Source organism: Rhinopithecus roxellana, chromosome 1, assembly GCF_007565055.1.
Source record: "Rhinopithecus roxellana isolate Shanxi Qingling chromosome 1, ASM756505v1, whole genome shotgun sequence".
In the NCBI taxonomy this organism is placed as follows: Eukaryota; Metazoa; Chordata; class Mammalia; order Primates; family Cercopithecidae; genus Rhinopithecus; species Rhinopithecus roxellana.
The window spans coordinates 71,354,455-71,372,434 of record NC_044549.1 but is presented as its reverse complement, the minus strand read 5'-3'; the positions used below and the strand labels follow the sequence as shown (position 1 = coordinate 71,372,434).

Here is a 17,980-nt window from a genome sequence, read left to right as displayed (position 1 = left end):
AAAACTTTGTGACTCTCTTGAATTTTCAGCATCATTTCATATTAAATGAGTGTGCAAATTTTCCACACTACACTGCAGGAGAAGTTGTGTGTCCAGAATTGTAGCTCTGAACATCTGTGTTTTTGTCATGGTGAAGTCTGACTTGCCGAGGTTGTTCTTTGTACTGTTGAAAGTGTGGACTAGCAGACTGTCCTTTTTTCTGAACCCAGAAACATGGCACTGTAAATGGGCATCTCTTATCCTTGAAATCTGATTGCTCATAAAGAGAAATTTGTAAACATGATTTTAAAAGATCATTATGCTGCAAGGGAAATCAGTTTACATATAGAAATTCATTTTTAGGTACCTGGTTTTTAAAAATAGTAATCCTATGGAACTGAACTGTCTACTTGACTCTGACTGCATTTAAAACAAAAATGTAATTTTAAATGGATAGGAGAAATAACCCCTTTAGAGAGCTGGACACCAGCTTTCTACCAGCCCTCCCACCCACCAGCTGGATCCCAGCAGCTCCGTCCCAAAGGAAATGAGTGCTTTTCAGTCTTATTTCCCCACATTAGAATGAAAGGGGATAATTTGAGAGCCTCAAAAATACATTTGAGTAAGCAGCACAAAAACTTTAAAACTGAAGCAGTTCCCTAGAAAGAGAGCTATAATCCTCTTTACTGCTGCTTATTTCAGACATCATAAAACAAATATAAATAATGCTTTCTCCTTTAAAGCTGAGAGCAAGCATTGTAACCTGATGCCTAGTTAACTAATTTGGAAGTGAAAAATGCGGGTTTTTACAAGCAGGAAGGGTGTGCCTTCCTTTGAAAGCATGGCCCTAAAATGTCAGTGGTGTAACCATATATTCTGGGCTGTTCGGATCACTGCAGTTCTCTCTGGGACATTTACATGCAGGTTTTTTTTTTTTTTTAAACATTTTTTATTTGATAGAGGGAAGCAATTGGCTCTTCTCTGATCATAGTGGTTTGTTGTGTTTATGGTTAACTGTGCTTTTATGAAAAAAGACACCATTCAAATTACAATGTCCTGTTGGTGGGAATTGTGTGTGTGTGACCCAGTGGCCAGATTTAGCCTATTTGAAATGGCCCTTTTGAAGACAAAGGGTGATTGTGATTCTAAAGTAAATATTTGACCATTTTCTTTTTAGCACAGATAAGACAATTTTGATATACACAGCTGTCCTGGTTTTCAAATTAGGATGTGACAGTCCTAGTACAAAGGTTTCCCTCTACCCATCTGTATAACAAATCATCCAAGCAATTCACTTAACCTTTCTGATGTCCAGATTACTCCGAAGTATGACAGGAGACGGGATTAGGACCATGTTTCCCAAAGTGTGGTATATATATATATGACCCTGAGTGTTATGTGGACATGGCAGTAAATGAAATGAAACTACATATTGAGAGAGTTACTGTCTTTTAAATTGTATTGTATTCCTTGTGATAGAGTAGTTGAATAATCAAGGAAGAAATTTCAATTTAGGTGCTAGCAGGTGTCTCATATCTCTCTAACTCACACTGGCCTCCACTTTTAAGTAGGAGCATCAGGGATCTCTGTTTTAGGATTTCCTACAAGCAAAGTGACCAGACAGAATGTAACAACACGGTTCTGTTCCCATTCTATTTAGGTTTCTTCTGTTTTTTGTTTGTTTGTTTTGTTTTGTTTTGTTTTTTTACAGGTGATACTGGTTTTCCATTTATAGTCATAATATACTTTCTTTTGAAATAAATGCACCCAAGTTTCCAAAAAAATTGAGTCAGTATTAAAAACAGCATTAAGTAAATAACAGCACAAGAATATAGCATAGCACAATTCCCAAGGTGTGCATAAATAAGGGGAGATACTGAATTCAAATTACATTTAATGTTCCTCCCTTAATTCTGTGAGTTTCTATATTTAACAAGAAGGAAAATGTCTCTTGCAAGTCGACTCAACTGAAGCCTAGCAGGCAGCTTGTTCCCCGCTCTACAGAGATAAACATGCAAAGACTTTTGTGCAGCACCACAGATGCCTGGACCAACTCCTCAGGCTCACACCTTTGTTCCCTATTTTTCCAAAATGAGATGGGAGAACAGAAGCTGTGAGCACATGGACACCTGCTCTGGCTCACCGACTTAGAGTCATTCTTGATGTCAAGGATCACTTGCATGGGCACATGGAGATGAAAGTATCAGGTTCCTGCAGTTTGAAAGAAGGAGAACTTCTCAGCTCTTTCCTGGCAGCTGAGCCACCCCAGATGATTTGATCTTAATATGGTGAGCAGAGAGAGGCAGCCATGATAAGGAGCAGTCACAGAACCTTTAGCCTGCCCAAGGCTTGGGATCCAGAATTCAGAGCCTTTGGTAAACTCTTTCGGCTGTCAGCAATCTTAGCAGAGACTCACCTTAAATCTCTCCAAGGCTGTTGTGGTTAAAGTTCAGGCGAGGGCTATAAAACCAAATGAGAGTGTGTTTAACGAGAAAACTCAAGAATCATGGGCTTTGGGAATCTTAAGGAGCAAGGGTGACTTCTTCCATGCTATTGTCTGTGTCTCTTCAGGTTCGATACTGTAACTCCCTGGATGAGGAAGAGAAGAGGGAGCTAAAGCTTTTCAGCAGCCAGAGGAAACGTGAAAACTTGGGGCGTGGGAACGTCAGGCCTTTCCCAGTCACCATGACAGGAGCTATTTGTGAACAGGTAAGCATGGATTCAGCGGAGTGAAGAGGCATTGTTCTGGCATCTTTTCACCCATTCATACATCTAACAATTGTTTTATTGAGTGCCTACTATGTGCCTGAGATAACAGTAGTGAACAAAAGACAGGAAAGTTTCATCTTGCCCTTCTAAGGAGTTGGATTCTAGGGGAAGAAGTCAGACAATAAATGTAATCAACAAAATGAAAAAAATACAGCAAGGAAGGAGACTTGGATGTGCTGGACAGGTGGGGAGGCTGCAGTTTTAAGGAAGGTTGGTGGGGAAGACCCCACTTAGAAGATCTGACAAAGATTTGCACAGATGTGCAAGAGGGAGTGAGTTGTGCAGATTTTAGGGCAGAGGGAATGCTAAGGCAGAAGGAATGACCGGCTCAGAGGCCCTGAGATGGGAGGGTGTCTGTTATGTTCAAGGAACAATGAGTTGGCCAGTGGGCTGGGGCAGAGGGAGTGAAGGGAGAGAATTCAGATAAAGTCAGAGTTCTGGGTGAGCCACTGGAAGGACTGAGCAGAGCAATGACATGATGGATTTATATTTTAAAAAGAGACCTTTAGAAAATGGAGTTGGCTCGGGCCATGGGTCAGCCTCCCTCGCAGGATCATCCCAGAACCAGAGCCATTTAAAGAGGAGGTAAATGATCTTCTCCCGAGAGTTGAGAGTTCCTTACTGAAGTGCATGAAGCCCTTCCCAGTCATGCTGACAGGAGCTATTTGTGAACAGGTGAGAGTGGGTTCAGGGGAGTGAAGAGGCATTCTCCCTGGGACCTCAGAGTTCAAGATTCTGGATTTCCTTGTCTCCTCTGCTCCTGTTGAGTGCTCAGGGTGTGGTGAAGAAGAGTTTTAGAGACTGCAGGGTGGGAATACACCTTGCCCCACCTCTCAGCTGCCACAGGCTTTCCAGTGCTGATTGTCATTCTTGGTACTTCTCTAAGTCCTACAGCTTTTTGAACATTCCTGTCTAACTCCTTAAGCTCTGCATAGACCCCTTGAGAGCTGAAGATATGTTAACTGGATCAGTGAAGAGGAGGTAGGATGCTGCCCAAGGGAAGCAGAAGTCATTTGAGGCCCTTGTTTGAGATTTCAGAGGGATAGAGTGAGAAGGTTCAGTTATATGGGATGGGAGAGCTAATTGACCAGAGATTTGGCAGTGGGCTCTTTATTCTTGTAAAGTATATCTGGGACCCACCCTTAAGGTACAGCTGGTCAGTGGTTGTGATCTGAGATTCACTGTGTTCAATCCAGGCAAGCTGGAATCCTTGCTACTCTAAGATCAGTCTCCTGGAACCAGGCAAGCTGAGTTTGCCTAAGGGAGAAGGAAGGTTGGGCATTTTGTGGGCAGGCGCCAAGAATCGTGTAGAATAGTGCCAAGAGTGTGGAGGCAGAAAGAGCTTTCGTAAGTTTGACTCATGTTTCTTCCAGATGACCTTGACCATGTTACTTTTCCTTGGTTTTGTCATCTATAGAAAGAATGAATGATGACTCATGTGAGGGTTATATAGGATTATGTCTGCATGCTTTAGCTCTGCTAGCATTATCACAGAAGGTAAGGATAACATGATGCCTTTCTTTTGTCCAGTCACACATGGATGAGCTCCCAGAGACTATTTTTGAGGTCTTTACTTCATTTTCTAAGATGCATTTCAACCCATAGCATGGGAAAGATTTGAAGATAGCTTCTCTGCTCTTTAGACATTGTCCCCTTAGCTCAGCCACTCTTGTAGGACTCTAGTATTAGACTCAACCTATGAACCTCATGGCCCATGCCATGGTCAGCAAGAGCATCTCCCTAGACCCACTTTCCACACTTTATTCTTCCCTCAGAGACCTTCAAATCATATTCTTTTTGTCCCAGCCCCAACTATAAGCATAGGTGGCCAGTGATTCTGCCTTGTTTCTTTCAGGATCAAGAGGCAACTTGAGAAAATGAGTGAGAAGGTAGGAAGGGATAGGAAGAAATCCTTTCCGTAGTTTGACCTTAGAAGTGGTGCCATGTCAATCAAGACTATGTAGAAAGATGTTAGAGGAAGCAGGCTAAAAGCATGTCTGAAAGGCACACAGAGAAGGTAGTTAAGGGTGAGCGTGCTATTATGTACCCACCCTCCCTCCCATCTAAAAGTATAGGCCCACCTCCTCCAAGCCTGTCCTGCCACCCACCCCCCTCCCCAGCCACTCCTCCTAGTGTTAAACCTGGCTGTGTCTCTGCATGGAGTTTGAAGTATCTGAAAGATAATGAGGCTTTCCTCTGTGCCAGTTTACCTCCTGCCTGCAGAACCCCTGTACGTTATTGTGCTAAAAGAGCTTTTCTTTCTTTCTCATCTTTGTGATTCCTCATTCTCCTAGTGACTTTATCTCTATATTATTTGTAAGCCTTAGGAAAGGAGAGTTCAGGGAGGACAAGAAAAACCTGCCCTGCTGCCTATGTAAAGCAGGAAGCATAGTGACTGCTTTGAACATAAGCACTCAGTAGCCAGCTAATGGTGGTTGTCCTTTATCGTTTATGCACAGCACTGGGAGATGGGGACTGGTGTGACTACTGACGTTTCTGTTTGCCTCACAGTGTGGAGGCCAGATCAATGGTGGAGACATCGCTGTGTTTGCATCACGCGCTGGCCATGGCGTTTGCTGGCACCCGCCGTGCTTCGTATGCACTGTCTGCAATGAGCTCCTGGTGGATCTGATCTACTTTTACCAAGATGGGAAGATATACTGTGGCAGGCACCATGCTGAGTGCCTGAAGCCACGCTGTGCAGCCTGCGATGAGGTTAGAGCAAACTCCAGCAGGTTTACCTGCCCATCACCCCTTCATTGCGCCATAGCCAACACATGGTCTTCTGGCTTTCTGCACTGAAGAAATGTATGCATATGAATAATATGCAGAAGAATAAATATGCATATAACTGGCCCTAAGTAAATTCAGAACTCTAAAAACAAAACAAAACAAAATTGCATTGTGCATCTTTAGATATTAACCCTAATCTCATGGAATAATCAGTAATGGAGTTCCATTTTCCAAGATTCAGTGCTGCAAAATGATTAGAAAAGAGAAGAAAATGGGTAGCATTATTTGATTTTTCTACAGTTTATAAAAGTTCTGAATGAAAATTCAGGAGGCAGATGGATACTTCATTCGGATATCTCTGCTCCATGCTCTAAGAAGTACCCTATTTAAGAAAGCAGGATAGAACCCAAGACCTCTGCCTGGCCTTCTTCCCCTACTAGAAGCACACACTACCGTGTAAGCTGACAGAATAGAAAACCTGGTTTAGCTTTATAAGTTGGGAGCAGAAATAAGAATGTTCTAAATCTGACCACTTTTATGGGAATAATTTGGATAAACGTCCTAGACAGAGGTTTCCTCCTGTGCAAAGGATTTTTTTGCATCTATCTTTCCCTGTAAATAGCAGTGTGGGAGGTGAGTAACACTCCCCTTTTTCAGCCAGAGAACCTAGTGTTACATGGGCATTTCTTTCTTAGAAACTACCTACAGGTGACTCACTTTCTAGGAGGAAGCTGATCAGACTTAACTAATTTGGATTCTAACACTAATGGTGATGTTCTAGAGAGACCTTCTAGAAAGATAGCTGAAAAACTAAATTCAGATCCAACTCTGTGGTTCTAGGACACCTTTTTACCTTCATGCCTTAGTTTCCACATCTGAAAATTGGTGCTCAGAATACAACTTTGTGTTGTCTAATGACAATTAGAATATGATTGAAGCACACACTTTGAAATTTGTTTATTGAGATATAGTTTGCATAGCATTAAGGACCCTTTTAAAGTAAATAATTCTGTAGATTTTAGTGTATTCACAAAGCTGTGCAACCATCACTGCTGATTCCAGACCATTTTCGTCAACCAAAGAGAAACTCTATGTCCATTAGCAGTCACTCCTCATTTCCCCTTTCCCTAGCCCCTGGCAGCTATTAATCTATCTCTGTCTCTGTGGATTTACATGTTCTGGACGTTTCATGTAAGTGAAATCATATGTGACCTTTCAAGTCTGGTTTCTTTCATTTAGCATGTTTCCAATGTTAATCCATATTGTAGTATATGTAAATACTTCATTCCTTTTCATAGCTGAATAATATTCAATTGTATGAATATATCACATTTTGTCTAGCCATGTATCAATTGATGGACATTTAAGTTGTTTCCACTTTCTGGCTACTCTAAACAATGCTGCTATGAACATTTATGTACAAGTTTTTTGTGTACATATATTTTTAGTTCTCTTGAGTGTATATCCAGGAATGGAATTACTGGGTCATATGATAATTCTAAGTTTAATCTTTTGAGAGAATGCCAAATTGTCTTCCAAAACAATTGTAACATTTTACATTCCTGCTATCAATGAATGAGGATTCCAGTTTGTCCACTTTCTCACTAATACTTGTTATTATCTGGGTTTTTTTTTCATTATAGCTATCATAATGGGTATGAAGTAGTATCACATTGAGGTTTTGATTCAATTCACATTTCCCCAACAGCTAATAATGTTGAGTATCTTTTCATGTGTTTATTAGGTATTTGTGTATCTTCTTTTTCAGAGAAATGTTTGAAAAATTAATTTAAATTTTTTTGACAACCTTTTCAATTGGGTTATTTCTCTCTCTCTCTTTTTTTTTTTTTTTTTTTAAAGACAGAGTCTCACTCTGTCACCCAGGCTGGAGTGCAGTGGCATGATCTTGGCTCATTGCAGCCTCCATCTCCCAGGTTCAAGCGATTCTCCTGACTGAACCTCCTGAGTAGCTGGGATTAAAGGCATGCACCACCATGCCTAACTAATTTTTGTATTTTTAGTAGAGATGGCGTTTCACCATGTTGGCGAGGCTGGTCTCAAACTTCTGGCCTCATGTAATCCACCCACCTCAGCCTCTCAAAGCACAGGGATTACAGGTGTGAGCCCCTGTACCCGGCCTATTTTTCTCTTTATTATTGAGTTGTAAGAGTGATTTGTATATATTCTGTATACTAGTCCCTTATCAGATGATTGACAAATATTTTCTCCCATTCTATAGCTGTATTTTCACTTACTCATTGATGTCCTTTGAAGCATAAAGTTTTTAATTTTGATGAAGTCTACTTTATTTTTTGTTGTTTATGCTTTTAGCATCATATCTAAGAAACCATTGCCTTTCAGGGTCATAAAAATTTACACCTGTGTTTTCTTCTAAGCATTTTATTGTTTTTCTGCCCCTAGCTCTTTAATCCCTTTTGAGTTAATTTTTCTGTTTTTCTTTGAGATGGAGTTTTACTCTGTCACCCAGGCTGGAGTGCAATGGTGCGATCTCAGCTCACTGCAAGTTCCGCCTCCTGGGTTCACGCCATTCTCCTGCATCAGCCTCCCAAGTAGCTGGGACTACAGGCACCTGCCACCACACCCGGCTATTTTTTTGTATTTTTAATAGAGACAGGGTTTCACCATGTTAGCCAGGATGGTCTCAATCTCCTGACCTTGTGATCCACCTGCCTCAGCCTCCCAAAGTGCTGGGATTACCAGGCGTGAGTCACCACACCCAGCCTTGAGTTAATTTTTATGTATGATGTGAGGTAGGGGTTTGAATTCATTATTTTATATGAGGCTCTCCTGTTGTCCCAGCTCCATTTGTTAAGAAGACTATTCTTTTCCCCATGAAATGGTCTTGGCCCCCTTTTCAACAATTAATTGACCATATATGTATGAGTTTAAATCTGGATACCTATTCATCTATATGCCCAGCCTTATGCCAGTGCCATGCTGGCCTGATTACTGTAGCTTTATAGTAAATTTTGAAATCTGTGCTTTGAAATTTTAAAAACTCTATGTTGGGGGAAAATACAGATGCTTGTGAGGGCATGGCAGGTGTTGTAAATGAAGGTGACTTATTTAAGGCAATAGGGAAGGGTGAAGAATATGACAAACTGAAGAACTTGCCACTCATTAGCAGCAGCCTCTCTTCTTAGCTCTAATTTATTATTGCCATGTAGGAATGTGCACTGAGCATTGCAAATGTTGTGTTTTCAAAAGAGAAACCAGGATTCCAAGTGTTAATATGATATTTTCCATTTAAAAAAATAATGTGTCCAAACCAAATGAAGCAGATATGTATGTCCAATGTGCCTGTGAGCTGTCAGTTTTTGATCCTGCCTTATGTTCTCCAGGGTGGTACATTCCTTTTCTTATTAAATGTGGTTAAGTTAATTACTGGCTAGGCCAGAAATCATGTTTAATTATGCTTTAGGTAAATCCATATATAGGAACTGACATACGTACAGAATAAACATATACATATGGATTTTTATTTAATTATTTGTGAGTGGGATCTGCTTTCTTACCCTTCTAGTTCAGGGTCCCCATAGCTTTCTTCCTTTAAAGTGTGTCCTTCTGGATGGGTCTCACACACTGACCATTTGGTTTCCCCATCTCCAGATCATCTTTGCAGATGAATGCACAGAAGCTGAGGGGCGACACTGGCACATGAAACACTTTTGCTGCTTTGAGTGTGAGACAGTGCTGGGCGGCCAGCGCTACATCATGAAGGAGGGAAGACCCTACTGTTGCCACTGCTTCGAGTCCTTGTATGCAGAATATTGTGACACCTGTGCCCAACATATAGGTGAGGCAATACTTGGCAGTTGGCTTTATCCTTCTGTGATGAGGTCACCTTTGTTTTGGGTGTAGTTAAAGTATCTTTGATTGCAAGTGATAGAAACCCAACTCATGCTAACTTAACTGAGAAAGGGGATTTCTTGATTCACAACACTAGAAAGGCCAAAGAGTATACTGGCTTCAGGTAGGGGTGGATCAGAGGTTCAGACAAAAACAATTTTTTTCTCTGTATCTCAGCTTAATTTGCCTTCTGTTAACATCATTTGAGAGAAGCTATCTTCACCTAATGGTCGAGATGACTCACTAGTGATACTAGACTTAGTATTTGCATTCTCAAAAGGAGAAGAACTATGTCTCTGCCAGCTTGCAGGTCAGTTCTTCCAAATAAGAATCTTATCAGCCTTGCTTTGGTCAAGGGCCCACCTCCAAGTTGGGACTATGTGCCATACAGTCCCACAACTGAGGGTCAGGGCAGTGGGGAAGCTCAGAAGGAAAGTCTAAACAGATATCTTCCATAGCCTCCTTGGGACAAGATGGGGATTTGCAGAGGGAGGAATCAAAGTGGTCCTCTTGGTAGGGAGAGATAGTCAAGGAAACCCAGTGGCTTCTGGCAAGTATGTCTTAAAATAAATAAATAAATAAATAAATAAATAAATAAATAAAAGCTATTCCAGCCAAATGCAAAGCAAATGAACCTCAAATAGTCCATAAACTATTAACTGCCCCAACAAGTGGCAGATCTGAGATGGTGAAAATCATTTTCCCTCTGCAAATAACCAATTTGTTCAACCCTTCAAGGCTATTCCAGATCGTACTGCATTGTGGCTTATTCATTCAAGTTGCCTTTTCTGGCACCTTGGGAAGGAGCCAACCTTGGGGGGAAATAAAACATTGGCAGTGGCTGAATGTCTGTGAGATCACAGCCAGACCGTCCAGTGGCTTGTGCAATCCCAAGAAGTCTGTTTAGAAGCTGCCAGTTTCTTACCTAGAGTGAGGAGATATAGAGATAATCCATTTTGGAGCCCATTTTGCCCCACTTAAAAGGTTTTATTAGGACCACAAAAAGTGGCTTTGTCTTCCTGGTTCATAAGAAGTGATGTATTCAAATAGAAAATTAGCTAGTATTTGGAGAGCTATGTGTACTGATAAAAACCCTGGCTTTGTGGACAAGACACCTACCATGTGCTCAACAGTGCTTTGTCATTGGGCACTCTTGTCTCATATACTCAGGCCTAGGCTTAAGCTCTGCTGTGAAGACCTTTGTCAGCAGCATTTCTTCTGGGGGCTTGGGTGATGGCAAATTCCCCATCCCCTAACCCCTAAAATCCTCACCCCTCTCACAGCCTGTTGCCTGGATTCAGTACCCAGGAGCTTTCATGTCTCACAAGATCAAAGTGGTCGAACAGATAAACCTTCTTTTTGCTAAGAGTTAGGAAATACAATGATCAATTGTGACAAGTGGCAAGACATGTGAAGAAGGGGACAGGTGGGACAGTGTCATGGAAAATGGTGCAATGTCTTGACCCAGTATTGCCCAACCAAGGATTCAAGTCTGCAAGTGCACACTTGCTCAGGTGAGAGGGGCCATGTGTGCAGAATACCAGTCCATGGCAACAGTACCCCTTCCCATCCATATTTCTGTTTTTTTCTGTTTCTGTCCTTGGAGGCTAAGAGCCTCTCCAGAAACTGCCACTTAGAATTTTTGCTCAGTACTTGGCAGAGAGAAAAATCTCTGTTGCTGCAGCATGTACACCTCAGATGACCCCTCAGTTTTCTTCTCTTACTGTCTCCCTTTGGCTGCCCAGCACATTTATTGGAGTTCTCTCCTCTTTTCCTATTAAATCCATAAAAAGGTGTCAGTGTTTTCTCAGAAAAGGGGACCATGGTGGCCTGCAGTATTACTGCTGCTATAGTTAAAATTGCTGTCCCTAATGTTTGTTTTAAATCCACTTTTCTATCAAACATAATTTTCCTGTGACAGTGAAAGAGCACACTCTCTACAGCACGCATACCTCAGTCACTGGGTGCTTTACTTCTGACCATACTGTACAAATATTCCATATTTATACAGCCACGCAGAGCAGGCCCTGTGTCAGGCAGCCATTGCTAGGGCAACGGTACTTTTGCCTGTGCACAGCAGAGTAAACAGTCCTATAAACAGACCGAGGCTGTGGCAGCAGTAGACACACACACCCTCCAAGAAGTGCTTAAAGGGCTTAGAGAAGGAATAAAGAAGGAACGCTTAGATGCTGAACAGCAGAGACCTCTTCCAGATGCTTAGAGTTCAGGAGCAGTTCAGAGGACCATCTGACATCGATGTTTATCGGGGACCACGTTCTGCTGCCTGCCAGGCTGCTTTATGATATACCTCCCCTCCACTCTCCCAACCCAAGCCCATCCTTCCATGAGGCCCCCATCCCCAGGAACTAGGCCCTTGCTGCTGCATCTGAGCATGTCTCCTTGCCAAAGCGTGGAGAAGCAGCTGGTGGCAGACGGGCCAGAGGGACTGGACTTCCTGTGTACCTCTAACATGGAGTGGGGATGGCTGCAGCTGCTCTGGATGCTATGCTGATTAGAGCTCACCAAAGGACCCAGGGATGCCATCATGAGCTCTCTGCACTCTAGGCATTTGAGAAAGGGAGTGAGAAGGAGGAGAAAAAGGAGGGTGGGAGAGGGGAGGAGAGACAGAGCAGCCTCATCGTTCTTTCTTGGATTGCATCTGGCCAGTGACCCTCAGCAAAGAGAGAGACAGGCTTTCAGTCCTAATGCAAATAAAAGAAGATTGGTCAGTAGGCCCAGTTCTCAGCACTCCATGCATATTAACTCAGTTACCAAGTACTATGATTATCCCCATTGTACTGAAGGGGAGACAAAAACAAAGAGAGATGAAGCCATTTGCCTAGGGTCGCACAGCTGGAAAGCAGCAGACTCAAGATTTGAACCCCAGCAGGTGGCCTTCAGCATCTTTACAACCAGCTGCAATGGGATGGAGCTGGGATTTGAACCTGTGTTTGTCAGGGTCCTGGAGCCTTATGCTTAACTACTTCAGAGTCCTGTGTCCCTGTGATGTCTGCCTCGGCTTTCTCCCAAGGGCCTGGGGGGGAAGTGTCCACAGAGCTTGGGGTTGTCTGTTTCTAGCCCCGCCCCAGCTGGTTCTTTCTCACGCTACCGGGGAGCACTGGTGCTGTAAGAGATGGAGTTGATCTGTCTCAAAAAAAAAAAAAGAGATGGAGTTGATTAACTTGGTTCACACAGTTCCCTCTCTCCCACTTGGGGTGACCCTTGTGGCTGCTCCTATCCCTGTAAAAAAAAAAAAAAAAAAAAAATCTCCTCTTAGTCTCTAAGGCCAGGTTCCAAAATGAAAAGAGAACCCTGTAGTTTGGGAAAGAGCTAATAAGAGAAGAATTGCCCTCATGCCTCTCTCCCTGGGCTCCATAGACATAAAAGTGAGGGGATAGACAGCGGAGGAGAAAGACAGGCTGCTTGGGCTGGTGGCCTTTTGTTCTTGCAGTTCTCTTCTTCTCCCTAATTTCGTGTTCACCACCTCTTTAGACAAGTCTCCAGAAGTTCTTCCTTGAAAGTCCAGGCTCAGGAACTCTCAGCCACTGAAGACGAAGGTCACGTTAATCCTTGTTTCTGGGAAGCCATGTGTCATTATGTATCAGGAGACTGCAAGGGTCCTGGTCCACCCTATAGTCATAGCTTGAGGCTGTGTTCCCAGCAGGTTCTCCCCACAGGAAGGGGCCCCAGCAGTGACCAGCTTCCATTCTGCCAGTTTAACAACTGCTATAAAAAGAGCCTGCTGTGTGACTGCCTTAGCAAAAGTCCTGCCTTAGAAAAAGCAATGAGAGGTGTTGGCTTAGTGCAAGTCCCTTGCCCACCCCTGAATCAGTTCCTGGGTGCTAGGAGAGCAGATTGTGTTTTGCTGGCCTATATTGGGCCCCAGGTCAGCTTTTGCCCCACCCAAAGCTCACGGCCTGAAGATGGCAGGAAATGGTGTCCCACAGGGAGATGAAGTCCTATAGCCAGAAGAGGGCAGAGATGATGAGAAAGGAGAACGCCCAGGGCTGTGGGAGGCTCCCTTAGTAAGCAGTGTGGCCAGGCTGTATAAACCTGACACAGTCCTGTCACAGCGAGGAACTGTACCTCTTCCTTTCCTGATGAAATTAAGCAAAGGGTACGCATGCTCCCACAGGGGCAATAGCTTTGGCAATACCATGTCTAGGTTTTTCTTTACCAGAAGCAGATTTTTCCTTAACAAGAGTTGAAATCCACATTTTTATTTCCCACTAAGTCCGTTGAGACTGCTTTAACAGAATAGCACAGACTGGGTGGCTCCTGAGTAACAGAACTGTATTGCTGACAGTCCTGAAGGCTGGGAAGTTCAAACTCCAGGCACCAGCAAATGTAGTGCCTGCTGAGGGCCTGTCTTCTGTTTCCTGGATGGTGCCTTCTGGCAGAGTCCTCATATGGTGGAAGGGGCAAACGAGCTCCCTTGGGCTTCTTTTATAAGGGCACTAATCTCATTCATGAGGTCTCCACTCTCATGACCTAGTGACCTCCCAAAAAGCCCCATCTCCTAAAGCCATCACTTTAGGATTTAGGATTTCAACTTAGGAGTTTTGGAGAAAACATTCACCGTAGCATCCACTGAATTGCTGCTGTGACTTACCCATCGGAATAGCATATGCTAGTAATGGGATTCACTCAATCTATCTATATACAAAGAGCCCTGTCATATACCAGCCATGTTCCAGGTCCTGGAGATGCTGTTGAAACTTAATGAGTCTGTCCTCATAGAGCTTCACTTTTAGCAGGGGAGAGAAATAATAAACAGATTCATATATAGACTGTTGCAATGTAAAGCGGTATTAATGCTATCAAGAAAACTCCAGCAGGTAAGTGTGGAGAGCAATGGAGAATCACTATTAGTGTGGACAGGAAGACTTCTCAGAGGAGTTGGCTTTTGAGCAGATGCCTACCTAGAGTGAAGGAGATAGTATCAATGTCATGGTTGAGAATAAAACTTCCTGGATACAGATCTTGTCTCTGGTTCCTAGTTATGTTACCCTACGCAAGTTACTTAGCCTCATCTGCCTCTATTTTCTCATGTGAAAACTGCAAATAATATTAGAAAGCTAGCCCAAGGAGTTGAGTGATTAAATGAGTTTACATATATAAAGCTGTTAAAGCAGGGCATGATCATATGTTAGTATTACTATCGCTATTTGTCAGGGAGAAATGTGTCCCAGGCAGAAGGATCCATAGACAAGTCATTTTAACCTCGAGTCTTTGTGCTTGGAGCAAATGAGTTAAGGTACATACTGGTACAACAAGGAGTTCTCGTAATAGGACATGAATACCATTTACATAGGAGTCTGATTGTTGATTTATTAATTTATTCTGCCGCACCTGGAATCCTGAGACAAACCAAGGTGCAGTGTGTTTCATGTCCCAGTGCAGGGCTCTGAGCAGCTCATCAGCCTCTCCAATGTCTCTTATTATTTTAGGTATCGACCAAGGTCAAATGACCTATGACGGCCAACATTGGCATGCCACCGAGACCTGTTTCTGCTGTGCTCACTGCAAGAAATCCCTCCTGGGGCGACCATTCCTCCCGAAGCAGGGCCAGATATTCTGCTCACGGGCCTGCAGTGCTGGGGAAGACCCCAACGGTTCTGACTCCTCCGATTCCGCCTTCCAGAACGCCAGGGCCAAGGAGTCCCGGCGCAGTGCCAAAATTGGCAAGAACAAGGGCAAGACGGAGGAGCCCATGCTGAACCAGCACAGCCAGCTGCAAGTGAGTTCCAACCGGCTGTCAGCCGATGTAGATCCCCTGTCACTGCAAATGGACATGCTCAGCCTATCCAGCCAGACGCCCAGTCTCAACCGGGACCCCATCTGGAGGAGCCGGGAAGAGCCCTACCATTATGGAAACAAGATGGAGCAGAACCAGTCCCAGAGCCCTCTGCAGCTCCTCAGCCAGTGCAACATCAGAACTTCCTACAGTCCAGGAGGGCAAGGGGCTGGGGCCCAGCCGGAAATGTGGGGCAAGCACTTCAGCAACCCCAAAAGGAGCTCGTCACTGGCCATGACAGGACATGCTGGCAGCTTCATCAAGGAATGCCGAGAAGACTATTACCCGGGGAGGCTGAGATCTCAGGAGAGTTACAGTGATATGTCTAGTCAGAGTTTCAGTGAGACCCGAGGCAGCATCCAAGTCCCCAAATATGAGGAGGAAGAGGAGGAGGAAGGGGGCATGTCCACTCAGCAGTGTCGGACCCGTCATCCAATCAGTTCCCTGAAATATACAGAGGACATGACGCCCACAGAGCAGACCCCTCGGGGCTCCATGGAATCCCTGGCTCTGTCTAATGCAACAGGTAGGTTCTGTTCACCTCGAAAACAGATAGCAAGGGTTAATCTCTGGGTGACTGGATGCTGGTCCTCAGAATTTTTTTTTTTTTTTTTTTTTCGAAATGGAATCTCGCTCTGTTGCCCAGGCTGGAGTGCAGTGGTGCAATCCTGGCTCACTGTAAACTCCACCTCCTGGATTCATGCCATTCTCCTTCCTCAGCCTCCCAAGTAGCTGGGACTACAGGCTCCCGCCACCATGCCTGGCTAATTTTTTGTATTTTTAGTAGACATGGGGTTTCACCATGTTAGCCAGGATGGTCTCGATCTCCTGACCTCATGATCCACCCGCCTCGGCCTCCCAAAGTGCTGGGATAACAGGCATGAGCCACCACGCCCGGCCTGGTCCTCAGGATTTTAATGTTGTTTCTGCCATGTGCCCTCTTCCAATAGGCTGCTGAGGAAGGTAAACCCAAGTTTGGGATGGCTTCTGTCTTTGATGGGCTTCCCTGTAAAGAAAACCTGAGACAGGTCCAGATGCCTGTGATGTATTGAGAGAGTGCTCCCAGGAGAAGGAGGGTGAGAGAAGGAGGACAGGGCACAGGGAGGAGCCAAGTGAGGAATGGTGTCTCCACTGGGGTCTGGCTTCTGCCTGATACCACAGGGGACTCTGACAGATGAGTTGCACTATAGAGCCAATTGCTTCTTGTGACAAAGGGACTGATGTTTTGTACCATCATGTCGGTTGGTCATCAGCTTTGGGCTGCTGAGGAGTAACAAGGAGATGAGACTGTGGATGTGGGCTTGGGGCAAGGCAGCTCCTGTTGGCCAAAGGCAGCATTAAAGAAAGAGAATGCTATGGTCTGAATGTTTTCCCCAAAATTCCTAAGTTACGATCCTAAATCCCAAGGTGGTGGCATTAGGAGATGGGGCCTTTTGGGAGATGACTATGTCGTGAGAGTGGAGACCTCATACATGGGATTAATGCCCTTATAAAAGAGGCCCAAGGGAACTTGTTTGCCCCTCGTACCATGTGAAGGTGGAGAAGGTGTAGCTGTGAGCTGATGGCAGTACTCAGAGCACCTGGAGCCCAGTTGCCCCCAACCTGGTGCTGCTTGGGGCACCAAAGCATCCATGACAGCTTCTGAGACTGTTCTGAACCGATTGCATATATATGCAATATATAATTAATATATATGATAAAATATACACAAGTATATATATATATATAAATAAATTAGCTGGACTTGGTGGACATGATCATAGTCCCAGCTACTTACGAGACTAAAGCAGGAGGATCACTTGAGCCCAGGAGGTTGAGGCTGCACTAAGCAATGATCTCACCTCCGCACTCCAGCCTGGGCAGCAGAGTGACAACCTGTCTCTAAAAAAAAATTTTTTTAATATTATTTATTTAATATTTTAAATATTATTTTAAAAATATTTTTAAATGTGGGAAAAAATAAGAGTACTGTAGATTTTCTGTGTGATGGTGCTACTTAAAGCAGAATCTGAGGATAACACTCGCTGAGAACTATCACCCATCAGCAGCGAGATTAGTACTGAAGCTAAAAGTGTTTGGAAACTCTTACAGCAGTTCGATGTTGCGGTGACATCCAAGTGCGTGTTCAGCAGGGTTGTCTTATTAATGAGGGTATAGACCAATCAGGGTGTTATAGAACTTACATACTGAGCTCTTTGTGCTGTGTCTCAGACATGCTTATCAGGGCCATATGTCAGTCCACAAGGGATTGAAAATAAAAAGAAACTGGTCCTTCACCACTGACAGCTTGAGAAGAGCAGTGCTCTAAGATGCTCTAAGTATATCTGCCCCTTTGTGGGCAAGGTACCAGAGGAGGGAGACATACGTTTGCTAGAGACTGGGATAATGTTAGCCCCATTTGAAGGGGTAGACCACTGCTCAGCTCCAGCTGCTTGTTGCCATGTGCTGGGATATTTATGTATCCACCTAACCCTTATATAGCTCTTGCAATGTGTCAAACATTGTTCTGAGCACGTGATAAATATTAGCTTGCTTAATTACATTGTCATAACACTGTGAGGGAGGAATATTGTTATGATTCTCATTTCAGAATTGAAGAAACTGAGAAATGGAGAGATTGAGGGACTCACCCAAAGTCACTCAGCTTGTAGAGTGGTAGAGCAGGGATTTGAACCTGTGCATATGATTCCAGAACCTTGCTCTTAATCACACCAGGCTGCCAATCTGATATGAGCCCCATCCTGTCAGATCTTCCAATTTTTCCAGAGAAGTTAAAAACGTGGATTTTTAAAAATACGAAATCTATTTCAACTCTGCTGGACAAACAAAACG

At 43.8% G+C, this 17,980-nt stretch overlaps 1 protein-coding gene across 1 annotated transcript in view; it reads left to right on the top strand.

The window, feature by feature from the left end:
- Nucleotides 1–17,980, top strand: part of PRICKLE2 (prickle planar cell polarity protein 2) — a 139,136-nt gene that overhangs the window by 63,673 nt on the left and 57,483 nt on the right. The window contains exons 4-7 of the mRNA XM_030922974.1: nucleotides 2,551–2,688; nucleotides 5,260–5,463; nucleotides 9,112–9,298; nucleotides 14,802–15,674. Coding sequence (XP_030778834.1) covers nucleotides 2,551–2,688; nucleotides 5,260–5,463; nucleotides 9,112–9,298; nucleotides 14,802–15,674 — 1,402 coding nt within the window. The remainder of the gene's footprint in view (nucleotides 1–2,550; nucleotides 2,689–5,259; nucleotides 5,464–9,111; nucleotides 9,299–14,801; nucleotides 15,675–17,980) is intronic.